This window comes from Rhizophagus irregularis, chromosome 6, assembly GCF_026210795.1.
Source record: "Rhizophagus irregularis chromosome 6, complete sequence".
In the NCBI taxonomy this organism is placed as follows: Eukaryota; Fungi; Glomeromycota; class Glomeromycetes; order Glomerales; family Glomeraceae; genus Rhizophagus; species Rhizophagus irregularis.
The window spans coordinates 866,056-886,897 of NC_089434.1; the positions used below are offsets into that span (position 1 = coordinate 866,056).

The 20,842-nt window shown below is 26.3% G+C and overlaps 7 protein-coding genes across 7 annotated transcripts; 6 read left to right on the plus strand and 1 right to left on the minus strand.

Moving 5' to 3' along the window:
* The first annotated feature begins 784 nt into the window (after nt 1-784).
* On the plus strand, nt 785-1,710 carry OCT59_025953 (uncharacterized protein). The gene is made up of 2 exons (XM_025330918.2): nt 785-1,229; nt 1,329-1,710. Exons 1-2 carry the CDS (start codon nt 874-876, stop codon nt 1,591-1,593), a joined length of 621 nt encoding a protein of 206 aa, XP_025166184.1. The 5' UTR covers nt 785-873; the 3' UTR covers nt 1,594-1,710.
* Nucleotides 1,711-4,108: 2,398 nt separating this feature from the next.
* On the plus strand, nt 4,109-4,985 carry OCT59_025954 (uncharacterized protein; the record flags this gene model as incomplete). The annotated part of the gene is made up of 3 exons (XM_066142843.1): nt 4,109-4,321; nt 4,437-4,531; nt 4,617-4,985. 3 exons carry the CDS (start codon nt 4,109-4,111, stop codon nt 4,879-4,881), a joined length of 573 nt encoding a protein of 190 aa, XP_065992418.1. The 3' UTR covers nt 4,882-4,985.
* Nucleotides 4,986-8,596: 3,611 nt separating this feature from the next.
* On the minus strand, nt 8,597-9,259 carry OCT59_025955 (uncharacterized protein; the record flags this gene model as incomplete). The annotated part of the gene is made up of 2 exons (XM_025312007.2): nt 8,597-8,666; nt 8,769-9,259. 2 exons carry the CDS (start codon nt 9,257-9,259, stop codon nt 8,597-8,599), a joined length of 561 nt encoding a protein of 186 aa, XP_025166182.2.
* Nucleotides 9,260-11,380: 2,121 nt separating this feature from the next.
* On the plus strand, nt 11,381-12,234 carry OCT59_025956 (uncharacterized protein; the record flags this gene model as incomplete). Its single annotated transcript, XM_066142844.1, has 2 exons — nt 11,381-11,790; nt 11,860-12,234. 2 exons carry the CDS (start codon nt 11,381-11,383, stop codon nt 12,131-12,133), a joined length of 684 nt encoding a protein of 227 aa, XP_065992419.1. The 3' UTR covers nt 12,134-12,234.
* Nucleotides 12,235-14,393: 2,159 nt separating this feature from the next.
* On the plus strand, nt 14,394-15,485 carry OCT59_025957 (uncharacterized protein). The gene is made up of 3 exons (XM_025328542.2): nt 14,394-14,852; nt 14,929-15,239; nt 15,322-15,485. Exons 1-2 carry the CDS (start codon nt 14,494-14,496, stop codon nt 15,230-15,232), a joined length of 663 nt encoding a protein of 220 aa, XP_025166180.1. The 5' UTR covers nt 14,394-14,493; the 3' UTR covers nt 15,233-15,239; nt 15,322-15,485.
* Nucleotides 15,486-17,232: 1,747 nt separating this feature from the next.
* On the plus strand, nt 17,233-18,396 carry OCT59_025958 (uncharacterized protein). Its single transcript, XM_025322471.2, has 2 exons — nt 17,233-17,733; nt 17,797-18,396. Exons 1-2 carry the CDS (start codon nt 17,372-17,374, stop codon nt 18,101-18,103), a joined length of 669 nt encoding a protein of 222 aa, XP_025166179.1. The 5' UTR covers nt 17,233-17,371; the 3' UTR covers nt 18,104-18,396.
* Nucleotides 18,397-18,910: 514 nt separating this feature from the next.
* On the plus strand, nt 18,911-20,294 carry OCT59_025959 (uncharacterized protein). The gene is made up of 3 exons (XM_025322470.2): nt 18,911-19,564; nt 19,662-19,991; nt 20,071-20,294. The coding sequence occupies exons 1-2, from the start codon at nt 19,143-19,145 to the stop codon at nt 19,978-19,980; spliced, it is 741 nt and encodes a 246-aa protein (XP_025166178.1). The 5' UTR covers nt 18,911-19,142; the 3' UTR covers nt 19,981-19,991; nt 20,071-20,294.
* Nucleotides 20,295-20,842: the final 548 nt, after the last annotated feature.

Here is a 20,842-nt window from a genome sequence, read left to right on the forward strand (position 1 = left end):
TCATACTCGGTGATCTGCATAAAAGATTTCCTTTTGGGGAAATTTGTGCAACGAATTTTCAAGTAAAATTGCCTTTTTTGGTTGTGTAACGTTGCCAGATTTCCAAATATGGAAATTCAGTAAATTTTGGCTGGAATTATAAAATTTGGCCGAAATTATTGGGCGTGGCATATAATATGTGATAAATAAGGTTTTTCTTACTGAAGAAATTCAAGCCCCTAGAATAAATAGTAAAAATGGAAACTAAAGGGTGTGACACTGTGACATGGGTGACAAATTAAAGTCACGTGATAAGTATTTCGCACACTAGGTCACTAGTGTATTTTAAGAAATTTTCTACATTTATCTGTTATTATTATATATTTCTTATAAACTTTTTTATTAACTCGGAAATGGAAACCGCTGTAAGTCCGGAGCGAAAAAAAAATGAGATTTGCGATTTCATTGGATGACGTCACGTGAGGGACAGAAGAGAAACTCACGTGATCTATAATTTTTCATAATGCGTAGACATATATATAGTCCTTCGCTTCGCTCCGGACAATAAACGAAAATCTACACTCTATTCGATAAATTATACTGTTGCTATCACGTGACACCACGCAAACACCACTTGTTTACTGTCTCAAATGATCGCCCAATAATTTAGAAAACCATACATTCCAATTTTAACAATTTAGTGGCACCTACATCGCATGTTACATTTTTTAACTATTCTAAATTCCGTAAGGTGGCGAACCACACAAATTAGATAAATATCCCTACTTTAGATCTTTTTTTTTTTGACAAGAAAACATTTTTTTTACCCACCTAAAATAATATATTTTTTAATCATACTGTATATATCAATTTTTCAAATAAATAAAAAAAAAGATGCCTCAAGCTGACAGAATAAAACGCTGGGAAACATCAGAACTAATTAAAATTCTTACATTTCTCAATAAAAACTTTAACTTATGGTATAAAAACCACCAAGATGCATGTGTGGAGGCCGTAAAAGCCGTTAATATTAACCGAGATGGAAAATCAGTCTATAATAAAGTTCATTCTATGATCAAAGCTATGGAGCATTTTCTAAGAACTCGTAGAAAACCAAAGACTTGCTACATTATTCGAGAAAACAGAACTATTCGTGGGTTGGTAAAAGAAATTTGTTACAAAACTAGAGAAAGAAATGGAAGAGAAAATCAAGATCGTAATAATGACGGTGACATTGAAATGGCTACAAAGTATGATGAATTTTCTTTCAGTTTTTAAGATAATATTAATTATTAAGCATTAACAACATTATCATTTTATTATTTTACTTATTTTTTTTTCATTTTTAGTAATAATCAACCAACGATAACTAGGACATCCCAAAATCGAATTAACGTTCCTCGGATGCCTTTTTCGATTGAGACAATTGACGAGATTTACAACGAACAAATTAAAAGAATTGATCGTTCGGCGGTAATATCCAAAAACTTGATCGAAGTTAGAAATAGAGAAGTCCGTGATTTATACGAACAAATCTCCAAACGTCGAACAGAACTCATCGAATTAATTGAGGAAGCCAATAATAAATTACAAATGTTGAGAGTACTTAGATAAATCTTTTGATTTAAATTTTTGATATTCGTATATTTTATATGTACAGTATGTTTTATATGTAAAAAATATTTTTTTTTTAAAGTTACATTAAACTAAATAAAATTTTATTAATATATGAAAACAATAATAAAAAATTTCACTTCACGTTAATACTAAAAAAATTTCTAGTCATGCCTCTATTAAATACACAAATAATTGTGTTTTTTAGAAATATTTGAAGTGAACGCTAGCGGAATACCGTATAGCACTGACTAAAGATCCGTACCACTTATTAATATATCTGGGTATAATTACTATAATATGCGAAAAAGTTTTAATTCTGGCAAATTTAGGCCAATTCCGGTCAATTTTAATTCAATTTTTTAAATATGGTAAATTGATTTATATCCAGTCACCGCTATACAGTAACGTGTTCTATAATATATCGTTTTATATACAGTATTACATAATTATATTTACTCTATTTATATTGTACCATTGGAACCATTGCCGACTATTAGGCGTAGGAACTGCAGATCTAGTGAGTACAAAGTGTTATCTGCATGATTATTTCCTGAAATTTTAGCAAGGTGGCTGCCGGCTTATCATGAAAATTTTTTTTCTTTTTTTCTTTTTTTTGTTAAAAAAAACAAAGCAAAATTTTAAAATCAAATCGCTTATCTTAAAAAGCCCTAACGAAAAAAAGAAAAACAAAAAAGAAAAGGAAAATTTCGGAAACCGATTTTCGATTCTTAAAAAGTTTTCATGAAATTTGCCGTAACAGTTTCGGAATTCTGTGTACATTGTGATTACTGGGATGATTAGATAATATTATTGCATGGTAACACAACTCTAAAACAGCGATAAATGAGTTAAAACGTTTATAAAAATGTGACATATTAAATTAATGACTCTATCAATATATGATTATAATTATTTGATATAAACCCTTATTATTGTGGAGCAGCAAATTTCATGATTTAGAAGCACCAAATGACTCAAACGATAATTATTAAACGACAAAAATTTATCTCGGGAAATCTTTCTTTAAATTCTTTAAATAGATTAAATTTACCCTTAAGAGGTAAGTAAGCTGTATTTTTTTTTATTTTCCAAAGTCCGAAAGGTCCGATTACATAACTTTAATAATTCCTTCTCATGTGAATCATATTCTTGTTTGCATTCTAGTTTTTCATTCAACCTTCTTTATTTGTCGATAAAACAAAGTGAATTTTAAATCGGAATTACCGGATTACTTTGTCTTTATATCCTTTTTTTTTCTTTGAAAGAAGAATTTCCAACAAAGAAGAAAAAAAAAGGAAACTAAAAAAAGAACAAAACCGTGTCACTATATAAAAGATTTCTGATCTTTTCTCCAAAAACACCCATCGGCTACTGAATCCAAATTCGTTAATGATAGTTTTCATTATGAGATTTCATTTGGCGTATTTTAATAGCTGATTATATATTTTTTTATAGTGTACACGAACGTAATATATTATAGGATAATACGGATAACACGTCTGCGATTACGCATCCGGCATTAACAATAAATTTATTACATTATTACGGAGATACCTTTTTTAATTAAATGATTTAGAAACATCATATGTTGGCACAAAATTTTATAAAGGTATAAACGATAAACATATTATAATTTTTTTTTAATCTTAACTCCGATAATCCGGTCTATACAACTTTACTTTTTTAGACATTAGAACAACAATCCTTTACCCCTTTTTTTCATATGTTCACAATAGAAAATTAACAATTAAAAAATAATAATAATAATGTGTATATATATATATATATATTATTTATTTATTTATAAAAAGAAATAGTCTAATATATTGTCGATAACACGTATTTTTATAATATCATTAATTGTAAAAATTCTTCCTTGCGCCCGGTATATGTATAAATAGTAGTATATGTTTGTGCATTGCAAAATAATAATAATAATAATAATAATAATAATAATAATAATAATAATAATAAAAGTAAATAATAAATGAATTTGGCTAGTGAGATGATTTTTTTTTTCCATACAAAATTCTTTTTTTTGTTAATAAAACAAAGAAAATTTTTAAAACCGGATTATTGCCCCAACAAAAAAAAAAAAATAAAAAAAAATAATATATCTCGTCAGAACCCTTTATTGTGACAATAACGAACATGATCTACCATCACTTCATGTGATATGTAATTTTATGTCGATGATAATCTTAACTATTAATAAAATTAAATCATAATAAAAAATTCATTTTGCATCCTTTTAAAGAAACTAGATTTAACTATAAAAAGTAAGCATATCAGATTTCATTTTTTCCATTTTTGATTATAAAATTTTTCGACCCTTTTTCTTCACAGATTTACACCCATATATTTCTATAAAAAAAAAATTTAATTTGTACTTTACGAAAAAAAAATATCAAATTGGTTTTTTTTTTAAAAAAAAATAAAATTTAAAATTTTAATTATTCAAATTTGATATTATTTACTTCTTATAACCCATACCCTTTTTCTTAAAAAAAAAATGTCATTATCAAAAAAAAGAAAAGAATTACATCGAGATCAATCAAATACTCAAACACACTGGAAACCCTTAGAACTTATTGGCGTCCTAACATTTCTAAATGAAAATTTTGATTTATGGAGTGTAAATCATCTTGATGCTAGTAATAAGGCAATTAAGGAGACTAATATCAATCGTGATGGTAAAGCACTTTATAGTAAAATTTATAATATGGTTAAAGCTATGGAAGACTATGTTGAAAAAAATAATAAGTCAACTTCTTACACCATCATGTGGGAAAATAGTAAAATTTACGATTTAGTAAAAGAAATGTATGATAAAACCAAAGAAACAAAAGAAACCAAAGAAGGTGAAAGAAAAAAAGAAAAAAGAAACCTCAAATCATATGAGTGACGGTGATGGTGACGTCACAATGAAAAATAAGTATGATGACTTTGAAATTTCTAATTCTTTTTAAAATGCGATTAATTATCAAAGCAATGTTAAAATTTTATTTTTTTAATTTTAGTAATACGACGACTACAAATCAAATTGATGTTCCTCAATTACCTTTTACCATCGAAACGATTGACAAGGTTTACAATGAACAAGTTCAAAATTATGACCGATTGATAGTAATAAATAGAGATATGATTGAAAAGAGAAATAAAGAAGTTCGTGAATTGTACGAACAAATTTCTCGCCGCCAAGCTGAACTAATCAAATTAATTCAAAAAGCTAATAATAAATTAGATGAATTGGGGAAAATTACTGGAAAATCTTACATGATATAGATTTATTTTTTTGTTTTCCTATATTTTATGTAAGCAAGATTTTAAAGTTTAACTTGTTTACGTGAATTTAAACAGAATTTAACTGAATAAATTTTTTAATTTTTAAGATGATTTTTATTTTTAAAAGTTTCTTTAATCGATCGCGTCTCATTTAAAAAAATTCCCACAGTATCGACGTTTTTGGTGACACGAATAACGTCATCTGCGTGGTGATCGAATGAATATCAGTTATAGAAATTATTTTCAGAGAATTTTGTTAAAGTTAAAATTAGATAAAATCACACATTTGCACTCTAATTATAAACTTGGCACGTGATATAGTCTAATATTAGATTCAGCTACATAAGTACCAATAAGAATCACGTAAAAAATCTGGTTTTGTCGTTACGAGGCTACACTATTTCGAAAATGGCGATAAACAAAATAAGCAATACTAAAAAGTTGAGTAACCGATATTATGTGACGATTAACTTGTAAACTTCCAGAAATTATGATGATTGACACCCAACCTAGTAGAGTATCTGATGTTACAATATAAAGGTTCATTTTCTAATTTTCATAATTCTTTTTTTAATTTTTTATTTTTTTTTTCCTGGTAAACAAGGAGATAAACATATTTCATATTCCGAACATTAATACTAATTATATTTTTATGATACCATGTTTTGTGTATTTTAAGTATCTCTTTATCTATCAGTTTGTGTCACGAAAGATTTAGCTGGAAATCATCTGATTTTAATGTTCCACAAAATTATCAATTTCTTATGATCAGCATTTTTGTGAAATTGATAATATTTTTCGTCATTGTTTTTTTTTAATAAGATGGTCCCCGCAGCAGGGATGCTGCGTCTTATTTTTTTTCAAAGAAGTTATGTAAGCTTAAAATTAAGCTGTATATATAAAATTATATTAATTGTTTTATGCAGAAGGGCTAATTAAAATGGATCAACGTATATGCTAAAATCAGTCCAATCAGATGTAAATAATGTATCGCGCGCATACACTCAGATACAAATAAGGGATAGTAGATTAACAATACTAACAAACAAAATAAAATGTATGATAAATTATTCAATGGATTCTCAATGGACCTTTCTCTCGATTCTTTTCTACAAGTACCTTGCTATTTATACATTTTTAGCCCTAATTGGTTAATGTTCAATATACGATTATATTAAATAGCTATATTCGATATGTTTTTCGAAACATTGATCCGCAGTCACGTGACAAGCGGATTTTAGTCATCAATTTCGGCAATTGCATTACCCGATAACATACCAGCAACACTATTTTGATTGATTGAACTTAAGATTACTTAATTGAATTATGAAATTTGTTTACAATACAAATATTGTGTATGATACTATTATCTGTTTAAAAATTGAGTATACAGGCCTATCATTTTCTTAGGAAGGTTATTGGTAGGCAAAGAATTTTGTGTTTGATAACTTGAATAGGAGCCATCTGCTAGAATTTTCGTGTTATTGAAAGTTTGTGTTCATATTTTAAGATGGTAACAACAATGAAAAAAATGTGCGCAAATAAAATACAGTTTAATGTAACACAAAAAATAACAAACCACCAGCAATGAAATAAAAAAAAAATCAATATTTAGCTATTCTAATTATAGACCGTGGGACATGGGTATGAATGGCGGTAAATCCTTTAATAAAATATTTACGACTTGACAATACATTTTTTATTTACATTTCTTCGCCACCTAAAAAATTTTGTTGACATTTGATTATCAAGTTATAAAAAAACAAATATTATTTACAAAAGATTATACCATATTACGATTGAAATAATAATAATGATATGCATAAAGCACTGTGGGGTAGTCTTACCACACCACCCTCGGTTACACAAATATTTGTTGGGGTGTGATGTCCGAGGTATGTGACAAATAGAGATCAGGCTAGTAAAAAAAAACTAAGTCCCTCAGATAAATATAAAAAATGCGAACGCGGATATCACGTGATAATGTGACGCTAAATGTCACTGTGTAACCGAGGGTGGTGTGGTAAGATTTTCCGCACTGTGGTAGGACCCAGAAATATGTATATATATATATATAGGTAGGCGTTGATTTGCGTTTGTTAGATCATCAGATTGCATATTTTTTTATCAAAATTTTTGTATATCCAATTCGTGCAACACTAAAAAAAACGGTAAAGGACAATCAATACCTATTGTTCCGATTGGAAGAAATTTTCTAAGGTTTGAAAAGTATATTATATTTTAACTATCTTAACTATTTGAAAAATATTATTGAAAAAATGAAGACAAATTTTATTTTTTCATATTAGTATTTGGTTTTATAAATAATAAAAGCCAAGATAAAATAAATCATGTGAACTTTATGTCTAAAATTGCAGGATTTTCAAAATCAGGTGTCAATTATGCGTAAAAAATTTTTTGTGTGATACAGGCAAGGGCTTTTAGCTGCATGATGAAAATATTATTTCGTTTTGAGGCTATAAATACCTGTATGTATTGTACTGTATATGATTCTTTAAAATAATATTTTACGAGACGAATAATTAATAATTTGTGATAGCACTATTATTAAAATTAAAGATACCCTAAGAATTGTTTCTAAATTTTTTTTTTTTATTTTAAACACTCATAATAGTATTAAATTATTGTTGTTCAACGTAGTCCGTGGTCTTCTATCAGGAAAAACAAACTCCTGAATCATATGTTTGGAGAAATCTATGTAACAAACATTTAACATTTTACAGGTTTTATTTGGTTAGTATCGAGGAATTCTCCTGTGGCGATTACTCGATTACGCATCGGCCCAGAACGTTTGTTTATTTGTTTATGGTACAATTAATATTTGAATTTATAAGGAAATTTCCAAGTTTAAAAAGATAGTTTTTTGTGTAAATTATTTTAAAGAATTCCCTTTTAATTTTCTTTAAAAAAAAAAGAAAGAAAGAAAGAAAAAGAAAAGGAAAAAGAAAAAGAAAAAGAAACATATTGAAGATTAAATAAAAAAAAATGTTTGTTCATGAATTCTCTTTTTGATTATTTGAAATTTTCTTAAAAAAAAAGAAAAAAAAGAAAAAGAAAATATTGAAGAAAAAAAATGTTTGTTCATAATCTAACAATGAATTCCCTTTTTAATTATTTGAAATTTTCTTTAAAAAAAAAAAGAAAAAGAAAATATTGAAGATTAAATAAAAAAAAAATGTTTGTTCATAATCTAATAATATTTTAGAATTCCCTTTTAATTATTTGAAATTTACTTAAAAAAAAAAAAAAGAAAAAGGAAAAAGGAAAAAAAGAAAAATAATTATAATTTATAATAATATTTTAGTAATCTTATTAAAAGTAGGCTTGTAAATAGCTTATTGTACTACGACTTTGTAAGAAGATCAGTTAAGCCACATCGCTTTGCAGTATGCAGAATTGTTTTGTAACTATTCAATCTATTCATTGAGTTTTCCAAAAAGAAACTTTTTTTTTTTTAAAAAAAAAATAAAAAAATCTTAAGAAAATTTTTTTTCCCCCCGGAATAAAAAATTAAATAATCAAAGCGTCGCTGAGCGCTTTGGTCAGCGAATCTCGTATATAAATAGATAACGGAATTTGGGATCGTGTGGAGCCAGGTTCAATAAAATTGAACGCGGGTGTCAAATTTCTAAAATTAATGATAATTATAATTAGTTATAGTACGATACATATATCAATAAATAAAAAAAAATATTCACACTTGTCGTGAATCAGTGGTAACTGGGACATTGACATCCTTGATAAATACATCCCACTCCCCATTTCTATTTAAACGAAGTAATAAACAATATAAAATGTATAAAAATAAGAATTTCTTATTTTTAAAAATAAATAAATAAATAAAAATGAAAAATTATTATACTCACAAATTTGTATGACTTAAAGCTTTTTTATAAAGAAAAATACTCCACAAATTACGAATATCTCGTAAAATAAGGGATTTATCGTCGTCTAGTAATCTTGAAGTATTTATTTTGTTATAAACAAAGTATGTTATTCCAATAAACGGATAAACATCTTTAAGATATGATATATTAGAATTTTTTAATAAGTAAGTTGTCCCAAGAACAAATTTCATAAACGTTGTTAACGACGGAAAATTATTATGAAAAATTTGTTGATAGATTTCGATGTTATTGGTTAGCGTAAGTAATTTTGGATCAATATCCCGACTAGTTACTGCATCAACAAATTTCCGAAAGTTAGGATCTTTTGGATTTAAGACGCTAGTTGTATCGATGTTTTTATGTCGACACCAATTCAAAATAGTTGGGTCCATATATTTGTTGAATAAATCGGCCAATATCCCTGAGACATTATCGATATTATCGTGGTAAATTGTTGAACGAGAATACATTGTATTTTAAAAATCGGTATAAAAGAAACGAAAAAGTGAAAGAACGAAACTATCATAAATTAATAGAAAGGTTTTTAATCCATTTCATAAATATTAACATATTTCAAGAACAGAAGCGATTTTTATATTTTTATTAAACGTCACGTGCAAAAGAAAACCGCAAAGAAGTGGAGTATTAAATATATACATGATTCATATAATAAATATATACAAATGTAATTTAAAATTTAAAATTTAAAAAAAAAGTTGACAGATTAACGTTTTAGGGAAAAACATTATCAATTTACGTAATACATCCTTTTTTAGTTTTTTTTTCAGCATGATCATTTAAATTATTCTGCGCTAAGGCTGGTACGGCTGGTGCATCCTTTTTGGGTTTTCATTTTGGAAGTCATCCCTCCCCTTGAAAATCTTCTGTGCTTTTTTCTTTTTCATCCAATAATCTGCCTTTTTTTTTATTTTTTTAATGAAGTAATCAGTTCTACAGATACTGTTTAAAATTGATCGTCATCATCTATAACACTAATTGTAAAATATATTTTTAAATAACATGTATTTTATATATACTTTTCTATTAAATGTATTATATAACATCAAATTAAATAATGTAAAATCTCTTTACATAACATGTCTTTTGTGTTATGACTACTAGATGGGAAAAAACTTATCGGAAATCCGGATAATTAAAATACTAGATTTTCCACACTGAATTTCTACTGTTTCACAACATTTTATCTGCATGTTCTAGAGATCCATATGACAATATTTTTCATTCTGAAAAAAAAAAAAGATCCTAACGAAAAAGAGAAGGAAAAGAAAATGAAAACAATAGAATCGGATTTTGAACTCAAAACTTATTGTGTTTTGTAACATTTGGTGATTTTGGGATTTGTTTACGTATTTTAAATCAGCTGTATATTTTTTTAGATTATAAAAGGTTTTCATTAGTATTAATTGAGGTAACGCGTTAATTATAAAATGAGACACGTTGAAACTATTTTTAATACACAGTATATTGACGATTATATTATTAAAAATTTTATTTGTATTTTTTCCTTTGCTGAGATGCCGAGATTAACCAATTTCTTTAATCATTGATTTAGAAGCACAAATGACTCATATTTTTTATTGAAATATCGGTACAAAATTTTACCCCGTATTTAAAAAAGGTAATTAGTGACTATAAGAAGTAAGTATATTAAAGCATTTTTTTACTTTTTTTTTACAAACTCCGATAACCTGATCATATATATAACTTTAAACTTTTTTTAATCATTAGTATAACGTTGTTTTAACCTTTTCTCATTGTAAAAAAATTATTCTTGGCACTCTAATGCATATTTGTGTATCGCAAAGAAAATATATAAAAAATAATAAATAAGTACAAATTCATGAATTTGGATTAGCAAGGACCTTTTTTTTTTTTGTTTTGTTAATAGACAAAGAAATCTGATTGTTGCCTCTTATATCTTTTCATTACGCCTCAACAACAAAAAGGAAAACAAAAAAAAAGTATATCACGGATTCTAAGGATCGAATTTGGTATTACAATGAATTAGTTAAATACGCATATAAAGTAATTCATTTTTAATGAAATTATAATGAGATGAGAAATGATCTACAGATAGATAACACGTTATGTGTAATTTTAAAAACTTGTGTTTTTTTAACTGCATGTCGACGATTATATCACACTATTATTATTAATAAAAATTTATTTGTATTCTTTACTTTTAGCTTTTATTTGATACTTTGGTACAGAACATAATAGATTATACATTTTTAGATATCGCCGAGATTAACCAAATTTCTTTATAATCAATAGATTTTGAGGTACGGAGTTCCATGACCTTTGGCACAACTTTTTTTTATCTTGCAGCAAAGCTAACTATAAAAGGTAAGCAACCTTATATTTCATTTTTTCTAAATCTTGATCCTTAATGTCAAGTAGTCTCTGCGCCATCTTTAAATTTATTTATAAAAGAAAAAATTATTCGTGCTTTACGAAAACAAAAAAAAAACATTTTTAAAAAGAAAAATAAAAATTCAAAACATTCAAATAATTCAAATTTTGATATTATTTACTCCTTATATCAATTTTTTTTTTTAAAAAAAAAAAAGATGTCAGTACCAAAAAAAAGAAAAGAGGTACATCGAGATCAACCAACTCAAATACAAATACGCTGGAAACCTTTAGAACTTCTTGGGGTCCTAACATTTCTTAATGATAATTTTGATTTATGGAGAGAAAATCATCAAAAAGCTTGCAGTGATGCGATTAAAGAGACAAACATCAATCGTAATGAACAAGCAATTTATACTAAAATTAACAGTATGATTAAGGCTTTAGAAGAATATTTTGAGACGGGTAGAAAGTCGAATTCTTGCGCTGCCATGTGGGATGATGATAATAGTAAAATTTATGATTTGGTAAAAGAAATGTATGATAAAACCAAAGGAGGAGAAAAAAAGGAAAGTGAAAAGGAAACTCCAAATTGTACGAGTGACGGTGATGACGTTGTAATGAATAAGTATGTTGATCCTTTTGAAATCTCTAATTTTTTTTTTAAATTTATTAAAATTTTATTATTCTATTTTAGTATAAATATGACGACTATCAATATAGATGTTCCTCAAATACCTTTTACCATTGACATGGTTGACAAGATCTACAACGAACAAATTCAAAATTATGACCGATTGGTAGAAATAAATAGAAATATAATTAAAAAGAAAAATAAGGAAGTTCGTGATTTGCATGAACAAATTACTCATCGTCAAACTGAACTAATCGAGTTAATTCAAAAAGCTAATAATATATTAGATGAATTGAAGAAATTCACTGGAGAATCTTCAAAATCTCCTATGATGTGATGTAGATTATTTATTTCAATTTATTTTTTTATTTTATTTTTATATAAGTACCGATTAAATGATCGCTAAATTGCAAATAAATTCAAATATAATTTAACCGAAATAAATTTTCTTTAAAAATGACCTTTTTTTTATCTGACGTTTATTTTAAAAAAGTTCCCTAGTCGAACGCGTCTTTAAGGACGTCATTTAAACATTATATTAAAAAAATTTCCACGTCAATGTATATGACATAACATTCTGACACGTTTTAGTGTTTTAGTGATACGAATAACGTCATCTACATGATTCGTTGATTCAACAAACCAGACTACACCATTTTGAAAATGGCGTTAAAGTACTCTTTATTTAATTTTGACAAAATTCTTTGTATTAATGTTTCTGTAGAATTCTCTTTTGTAATACGCGATAAAGCTTAACTATGTAAAGAAATCATATTCCATTTTTAACTATGAGTAAGCGGAAAAGATTGATTTTATTTTGCCGTCTCTATTATATGTAAATAGTAATTTAAATTATATAGATAAAAAAATAATAATGAAGAAAAAAGTCCTATTATTTGTATAAATAAATAAATAAAATTCTACACTACCTTCTATTTGTAAATTATAAAGGAAAACAAAAAGGGGACAAAAGTATCAAAGTTTTCTGATCTTGTCTCCAAAAATGCCAGTCGGATTTAATTTCTTTGTTTTATAACGAGATTTTAGTGGTGATTCTTCTCCAGCGTGGCACGACATGATCTGCCGGATAGCACGTATATGGATAGCATGTAATAGCTCGCTTTTATATATTAATTAATATATAATAGTTATTTATGCAGACGTCCAAGATCATGTTCCATATAAAAATTGTAAAAATCTAAATGACGTAATTACGTAAATGCGTCAAAAATATTAAAGATATGATTATGCAATAATAATTTATCTAAAAAAAATAAGTATGTTAAAAACCTATTTGGCTGCATAATAATTCTTACTTTAATCATTGTTTGATGCACTTTTGCGGAAGATGCCGAGATTAACTCATATGACCTATAATTTTTTTCGTTGCAGAATCCTTTATTTAAAAAAGGTAGAAATTGAGTATAAAGAGGTTAGCAATTTATGATTGTTTTTTTTTCTATTTTATTTTTCCAAACTCCGATAAACCCGAACATTTATTCATCGCAATAAATTATGAGAATTTTTTTTCCCATGCAACTTTCTTTTTTTGTTAATAAAAACAAAGAAAAAATCTTAAAAACCGGATTATTATCTTTTTATCTGAAAAAAAAATGCCCCCAACAAAAAAAAAAAATAAAGTATGCCCCGAGAACCAATGACATTTTTTATGTTAGAATTGAATTTGGTAATTTATTAAATGTCACGTACTATAAAATAATTTATGAAGATTATATTATGTGATATGTGATAATTATGTGATGTGTGTAAAATTTGTTTTTTTACTGTACTACAAGCAATATGATCATGACCATATAATAATACTACTATTAATAAAATTCTTTGTTTTTTACTGTACTACAAGCAATATATCGATGATCATATAATAATACTATTAATTAAATTCTTTGTTCATGACAGATTAATACATTTTTAGTTATTCCCACGAGGTTAACCGGATTTTACGGATTTTAAATCATGTCTATATTTCCGCAGCTAAAGATATGCATGCATTAAATTTCATTTATTCCAAATCTAATCAAAAAATTTAGCAAATCACTTCCAACTTTACTCCTTATATTTGTATAAACCAATAAATAACATTTATTGGTGCTTTACGAAAAAAAATTTTTTTTTTTGAATTTTAAATATTTAAACTTTAAACTACCTGAAAAAAAAATGCCAAAAAAAAAACGCCATTTAAACATTATCTTCGCTAACGTAATTATAAAGAATCTTATTAATTTTTGAATACAACATTTTGTCCAACTGACGTCCAACTGATTGATGTATTGAACTTCTTTCCATTGTCTTGTAAATTGTCCGGCAAATCCGGTTTTCTTTTTTTCTTTAAAGCTACACCATTTGAAAATAGAGGTAAGCAAAATTCATTGTACTAATTCTGTATATCATGGATAGGGGAAAATTCTCTCCGATAGCTTAACTATGAAAGGAAACCATATTCCATATTAAATAATTAATTGAGTAAACGGAAAAATTTGATTTTTATTTTACCGTCCCTAATATAAAAAAAGTCACGTTATTTGTGTAAATAATATAAAATGGAGTTCTATTCCTATTATTTGCATAGTATAAATAATAAATTGTATTTTTTTTTTTGTAAAAAAAAAACTTTAACAAAAAAAAATCTATATTATAATTTTATTTTAATTTTTTAATTTTTTTTTTAAAAAAAAAATGTCAAAACCAGTTCAACCAATACGATGGAAACCTTTAGAACTTATCGGCGTTCTGACTTATCTAAATAATAATTTTGAGCTGTGGTGTGCGAATCATCGTAATGCTTGCAATATGGCGATTAGGGAAACCAATATCAATCGAGACGAAAAAGCTACTTATGCTAAAATTTACAATTTGATTAGGGCAATGGAAGAATTTCATCAATCAGGTAGGAAGCCATCGTCTTATAATGTCATGTGGGAAGATAAAAATATCTACGATTTAGTAGAAAAGATGTACAACAAATCAAAAATGAAACAGGAAAGTGAAAAAGGTAAAGAAATTACAGTTGACGATGACATTGAGATGAGCATAAGGTATGTTAGCTTTAAATTATCAATTATATCAATTATATAACATTTAATAATTATTATATTATATTTTCATTTTTAGCGATGATCAAACAAATATTGATATCATGTCGCAATCAATTGCGCCTTTATCAATTGAGGCAGTGAACAAACTTTGTGATGAGAAAATTAATCAAGTTTATGAAAATCAAGCCTTGGTTATCAAAAAGATTGAGGAAGCCAATGATACATTTGAAAAGTCAAATGTTAAAATTTTTTATTCGGCTGAGAGAGCTAAAAGTATATGCGACGAGAAATTGAGCAAAATCGGTCAACTTCGATCCGAACTTATCGAAATGATCAATATTGCTAATGCTAAATATGAAGAATTAAAAAACTTTCAATGATCGATTGGTAATTAATTCGTTTTTTTTTTTCGTAAATTTAAATTTTCAAAATTTGAATTCTTATTAATATTTTTATTTCTTTCGTTTAGTTTCAACATGAAGAAGTGTTTATGAATCTATTATTACTTAATTTTACTTAATACGTATTTCATATGTAATATATTATTTTTTTTTTGAAATTCGAAATTTAATTACCTTTACTCTATAGAACTTTAATAAAACGTTGTAGCGGTGTAGCCTATGTGCGATTTGCATATCTTCTTGTACGCCTTCAAGTTTTAATCCCCTTAAAAGAACACTGATATGTGTGCGATTTGCGTATTTTCTTATACGCCTTCGAGTTTTAGTTTTAATCCCCTTAAAAAAGAACATTGATAAATTAGTTATATTTGATACACAAAATTGCACATCTTTGATGTAACAATATATCGATGTAACAATATTAGATTGGCATGTGAAATGTAAGGTAATTGAGAAAGAATTTCTTGTAAATAGAAATTTCTAATTGCCAAGCATAAATAAATAATGAATGTGCTGTACTACATCGCAACTGCTTTATTTTTTATATTATTATTGATGTTAAGATTAAAGTTATAAAATTATTGTGCAACTCGTTATCTATTGAATAAAATTTATAAAGATCTTCATATATCGCGTCTTTAGATATTTATGGTGGTTAAAATCTTTTGTTAAATAATACAAGTTGACATAAGCTTTGATGCAAGATGAATGTTCCCCATCACAAAATTATTTAATAAATGCTTAAAAAAGATTTCAAAATAGCAGAATAGCTGATTTAATTCAGATGAAGCCATGTGAAGAGCAAAGTTTTAAAGAATTTGTCTTTCATAATTTTTTGTTTATTTTTTCAGCCCTAACAAAATGAAATAATTTCCATTTAACGATTAGACGTTGATCGATAACGACACAAATTTCTTACAACAAAATAATTGGTTTCTCATGCTTAAAAAAGATTTCAAAATAGCAGAACAGCTGATTTAATTCAGATTAAGCCATGTGAATGAGAGTGAGAGAATTCCATAACTCTTTGTTTATTTTTTCAGCCCTAACAAATGAAATAATTTCCATTTAACGATTAGACAAAACAAGTCGATTTATAACGATACGGCAAAATGATTGGTTCTCTATCATCAATAAATGATTAATAATAGTGAGAGACTTCCATAACTCTTTGTTTATTTTTCAGCCCTAACAAAAATGAAATAATTTCCATTTAACGATTAGACGTTGATTCGATAACGACACGAATTTTTTTTATAACAAAATAATTGGTTCTCTATTACAATAAAAAAGATTTCAAAATAGCAGAACAGCTGATTTAATTCAGATCAAGCCATGTGAATAAGTGTGAGAGACTTCCATAACTCTTTGTTTATTTTTTTCAGCCTAACAAAATGAAATAATTTCCATTTAACGATTAAACGAAACAAGAGAAATAACGACACAAATTTTTTATGCAAAATGTTATTAAATAAATGCTTTAAAAAAAAAGATTTCAAAATAGCAGAATAAGTTTAGATGAAGTCATATGAATATGGTAAAGAATTTGTCTTCCATGATTCTTTGTTTATTTATTTTAATTTTTTTTTTTCAGCCTAATAGAATAAAATAAAATTCATTTAATGACTAAACGAAACTTCTTTGTTACTTGTTTTTTTTTACGAAAAATAAATTTTGCAGATCATATAATAAAATTATTATATTCTCTAATAACAATTATGCTAACCAAATCTCTTTGTTTTCATAGAATTTCATCAAACATATGAAACAAAATAAAAATTTACCATGGGAATTTTTTCACCGAAAACTATTCTATTTTTGTAGTTATTATAAAAAAAAAATCCAAACTTTATTTCCCTTGTAAACTTTATTTTCTTTTTTGTACAACTTGATTGAGGCAGATCATAACTTAATTGTCGTATGATGTAATTCCTGTTTTGCTATCCCCCCGAGATAAATAACATTTTGCGTTTAGCAAAAAAAAAAAAAATTATTTCTAATTTATTCTTTTAACTTTGAAATTCTTAACTTTTTTTTTTTGAAAAAAAAAAAATTAAAGAACTTAAAAAAAAAACTCAAAATTTATAATAATAATAATAATAATAATAATAATAAAATATGCCACCAATTAGAAAATCAAAAGAAATATTTCGAGAACAAGTGCGTTGGAGTTCTAATGAACTTATTGGAATTTTAGATTTTCTTGATAATAATTTTGAAATGTGGAGAACAAATCGAGTCAACGCTTCCACGAAAGCAATCGAAGCAACTAATAATAAACGGGATGCAAGATCAGTTTATAATAAAATTCATGTATTAATTAAAAGTATGGAAGTATATCATAAAACTGGCGAAAAATCAAATACTGGTACCGTTATATGGAGTAATAAAAGAATTCAGGAATTGGTAGAAAATATTTATATTAAAACTAAAGAAAAAAGTGAAGAAAATCAAGAAATCGAAGTTGATGATAATAATAGGTATGATGATCTTCAGATATTATTAATTGTAATATATTATTTATAAATTATTTATTTCCTTAGCGATGCATCCACTATTCGAACTGAAATGGACGATGAACCAGCACCTTATTCAACTGAGGCGATTAATAAACTTTATAGTGAGAAATTAATTCAACTTTCTCAAACTCGATCCACGGTTATGAAAACTATTGAAGAAACTAATAATACATTTGAAGTATCAAAAGTTAATTTGTTACTTTACTCAAAAGAAGCGGCTATTGATATTTTTGACAAAAAAATTGAAGAAATTACTAAACTTCGAGATGAACTTTCCTATATTATTAATGATATTAACAATAAATATGAACAAATGAAAAACTTTCGGTGAATGATAGATTAGAATTTTATATTTTCCTTTTTTTTAATGATTTTTTTTTATTTTTTTTTGGAATTTTTGATATTTTATACATAATTTTTTTTATTTTTTGCATACAATACAATACTTAATCGATCAAAATGTGTCTCTAGAAAATTTTAATAATAAATCAACAACTTTTCACTTCTAAACAAACTTTAATAAAAATTTTTAGCGTTTTTCGTTCTTCATTTTTATGACTCATAAACTCTACGCTCAGATAGATTTGGGCAAAACTATGATTGGTGGTTCGTGAACGGAAAGCTGAGGGCGACTGTAAATTTTATAAATAATATATAATATAAATAAAATTCTTTCTGTATCGGAATTTACCCGTTTAATATTTCCATTTCGTGATTAAGTTTCATCTAACAATTCTGCTGATTAAAACTTTCACATGCTGTGCATGAACAAATTTAAATATTCAGGATATTTTCAAGTTTATTTTAAAATAGTTTATATTAAAGTGATAAAAGCAAAGCAAAGGATATTGAGTATTGACAATAAATAAAAATGTTGTATCATCGGAGTTTGTTTATCAAAACTGTTGATCCTTAGGCACCAATTGTAACTTACCTTGTACAAATGCACAAACTTTTTTTATCATGCATATCTTATATATATATCCTTTCTTAAAAGAAAGTTTTGATAAAAATTCTTTTTCCGGTTCTCCGTGAACTTAACTATTGAAGGAAACTTTATCCTGCTTTGTATTTTTTGATTATATTTTTTGTTTATAACCTTATGATTTATAACTTGATTGTTCATTTTCTAAAATCTATTGTTAAAAAAATTATTTTAAAATTATTTTCAACTTTTCTTGTACAACGAAACGACTAAGCAGTTTAGATAAATAAATATTTTTCTTTTCTTCCTTTTTTAACAAAAAAAAAAAATTCTAAACAATTCCTTTGAACATTTTTAACGTAAAAAAAAAAAAAACTTTTTTCTTAATATTTCTTTGAATATAATATATATATATTTTTCTTCTTAATTTTTTATAAAAAAAAAAATGCCTAAAGATACACCAATACGTTGGGAAAATGCAGAACTAATTAAAATCTTAAGTTACATTAATAACAATATTGATATGTGGTGTACAAACCATCTTAATGCTTGTCTCAAAGCAATAGAAGCTACCAACAATAATAAACGTGATGCAAAAGCAGTTTATAATAAAATTCATAGTTTGATTAAAGCTATGGACGAATTTCTTAAAACAGGGAAAAAGGCTCAAACTTGCAGCATTATTTGGGAGGAAACAAAAATTCATGATTTAGTAAGAAAAATTTATGTTAAAACCAAAGATAGAAAGAAGAAAGATGACAATAAAGAAAAAAAGAAAAAAGACGAAAATCTAGAACGAAGGTCAAAAGAAGGAAGTCAAGAATCTAAAACTCGTGATGATGATGGTGATGTTGAAATGTCAAATAGGTATGTTGATGAATAACCTTAAATTAAGTGTCGTTAATTGAATATGTAATTACGATTATTTATTAACATTCATGATTTCTTTTTCTTTTCATTTAAGCTCTGATCAACTAACGCCCACTAATCGATCGACTGTAAATGGACCTGTCTCTCAGTTACCTTTTTCTCCTGATTTGATTGAAAAACTTTATAATGAAAAATGTCAACAAATTGCTGAAACTCGGACTAGACTTACAAAAATAGCTGAAAGTGCCAAGAGTGAATTTGATATGGTTAACTTTCAGATTCCTTTTCAACTTGATTCAGTTGAGACTAACTGTAACGATAAAGTACATCAAATTACTCTTCTTCGAACTGAACTTATCGAAATGATTGAGAAAGCTAATAATAAATATAATGAATTAAAAGCATTTCAATAACTTTGAATTAGGTAATTATTTTTTTTTAATCATTTTGGATTTTATACGTTGCTGTACATGATTCTTATTATTATGATCTTTCTATTGTAGATAATAAAATATTTCGAACACGATGGTGATTGGAGTATATTAATTTTAATGAATCTATTTAATTTTCTTTCCCTCTTTTTTCTCTTTTTCTTTTGATATCTTTATTTATACATATACACATTATTAAGTAAACTTGCATAGTCTAATCTCTTCACTGGTTAAAGTGTGTGTTTATAATACCTCTTGATCATTTTAAATTTAGAATAAAAGGCCCTTTTTTTTAAAAAAAAAAAGAAAAAAGAAAAATTTATAGTAATAATTAATTCTTCACTGTACGTATTGTACGTTATATTTATTCAAGAAGCGCATCGTCTCGTTTACTCAACGAGTTTGTCATAAATTCATCCGCGTGACCTTCATAATCTTCTGTTTAGTGACAAAGCATAAATAACGTTAAATTGAGCCGTTCAGTCAATTTTTGCTTAGTTTAGATTTTGTTTAACGTTGGCTTAGTTTAGTTTGCTTATCTTATGTTTAGATTAGTTTTAGTTTAGCATTAGATTAGCTTATTTATCCGATTATATACCATGTTTTTGTTATTGTAAATAAATAAATAATCATATATAATCACTCGTTTGATGTTGAACCAAATCCATGAGTATGCATTTATACAATAGTATATACATCGTACGTTAAAGATCGGAGAAAGCATACCGGTTAAAGTTTCATAACTAAAAAACAATAAGGCACAATACCGTAACAAATGCATAAAGATTAACACCTAAATGGCTAAATCGATGGTTAACTGATTGATAACCTACAGTACCTTTAA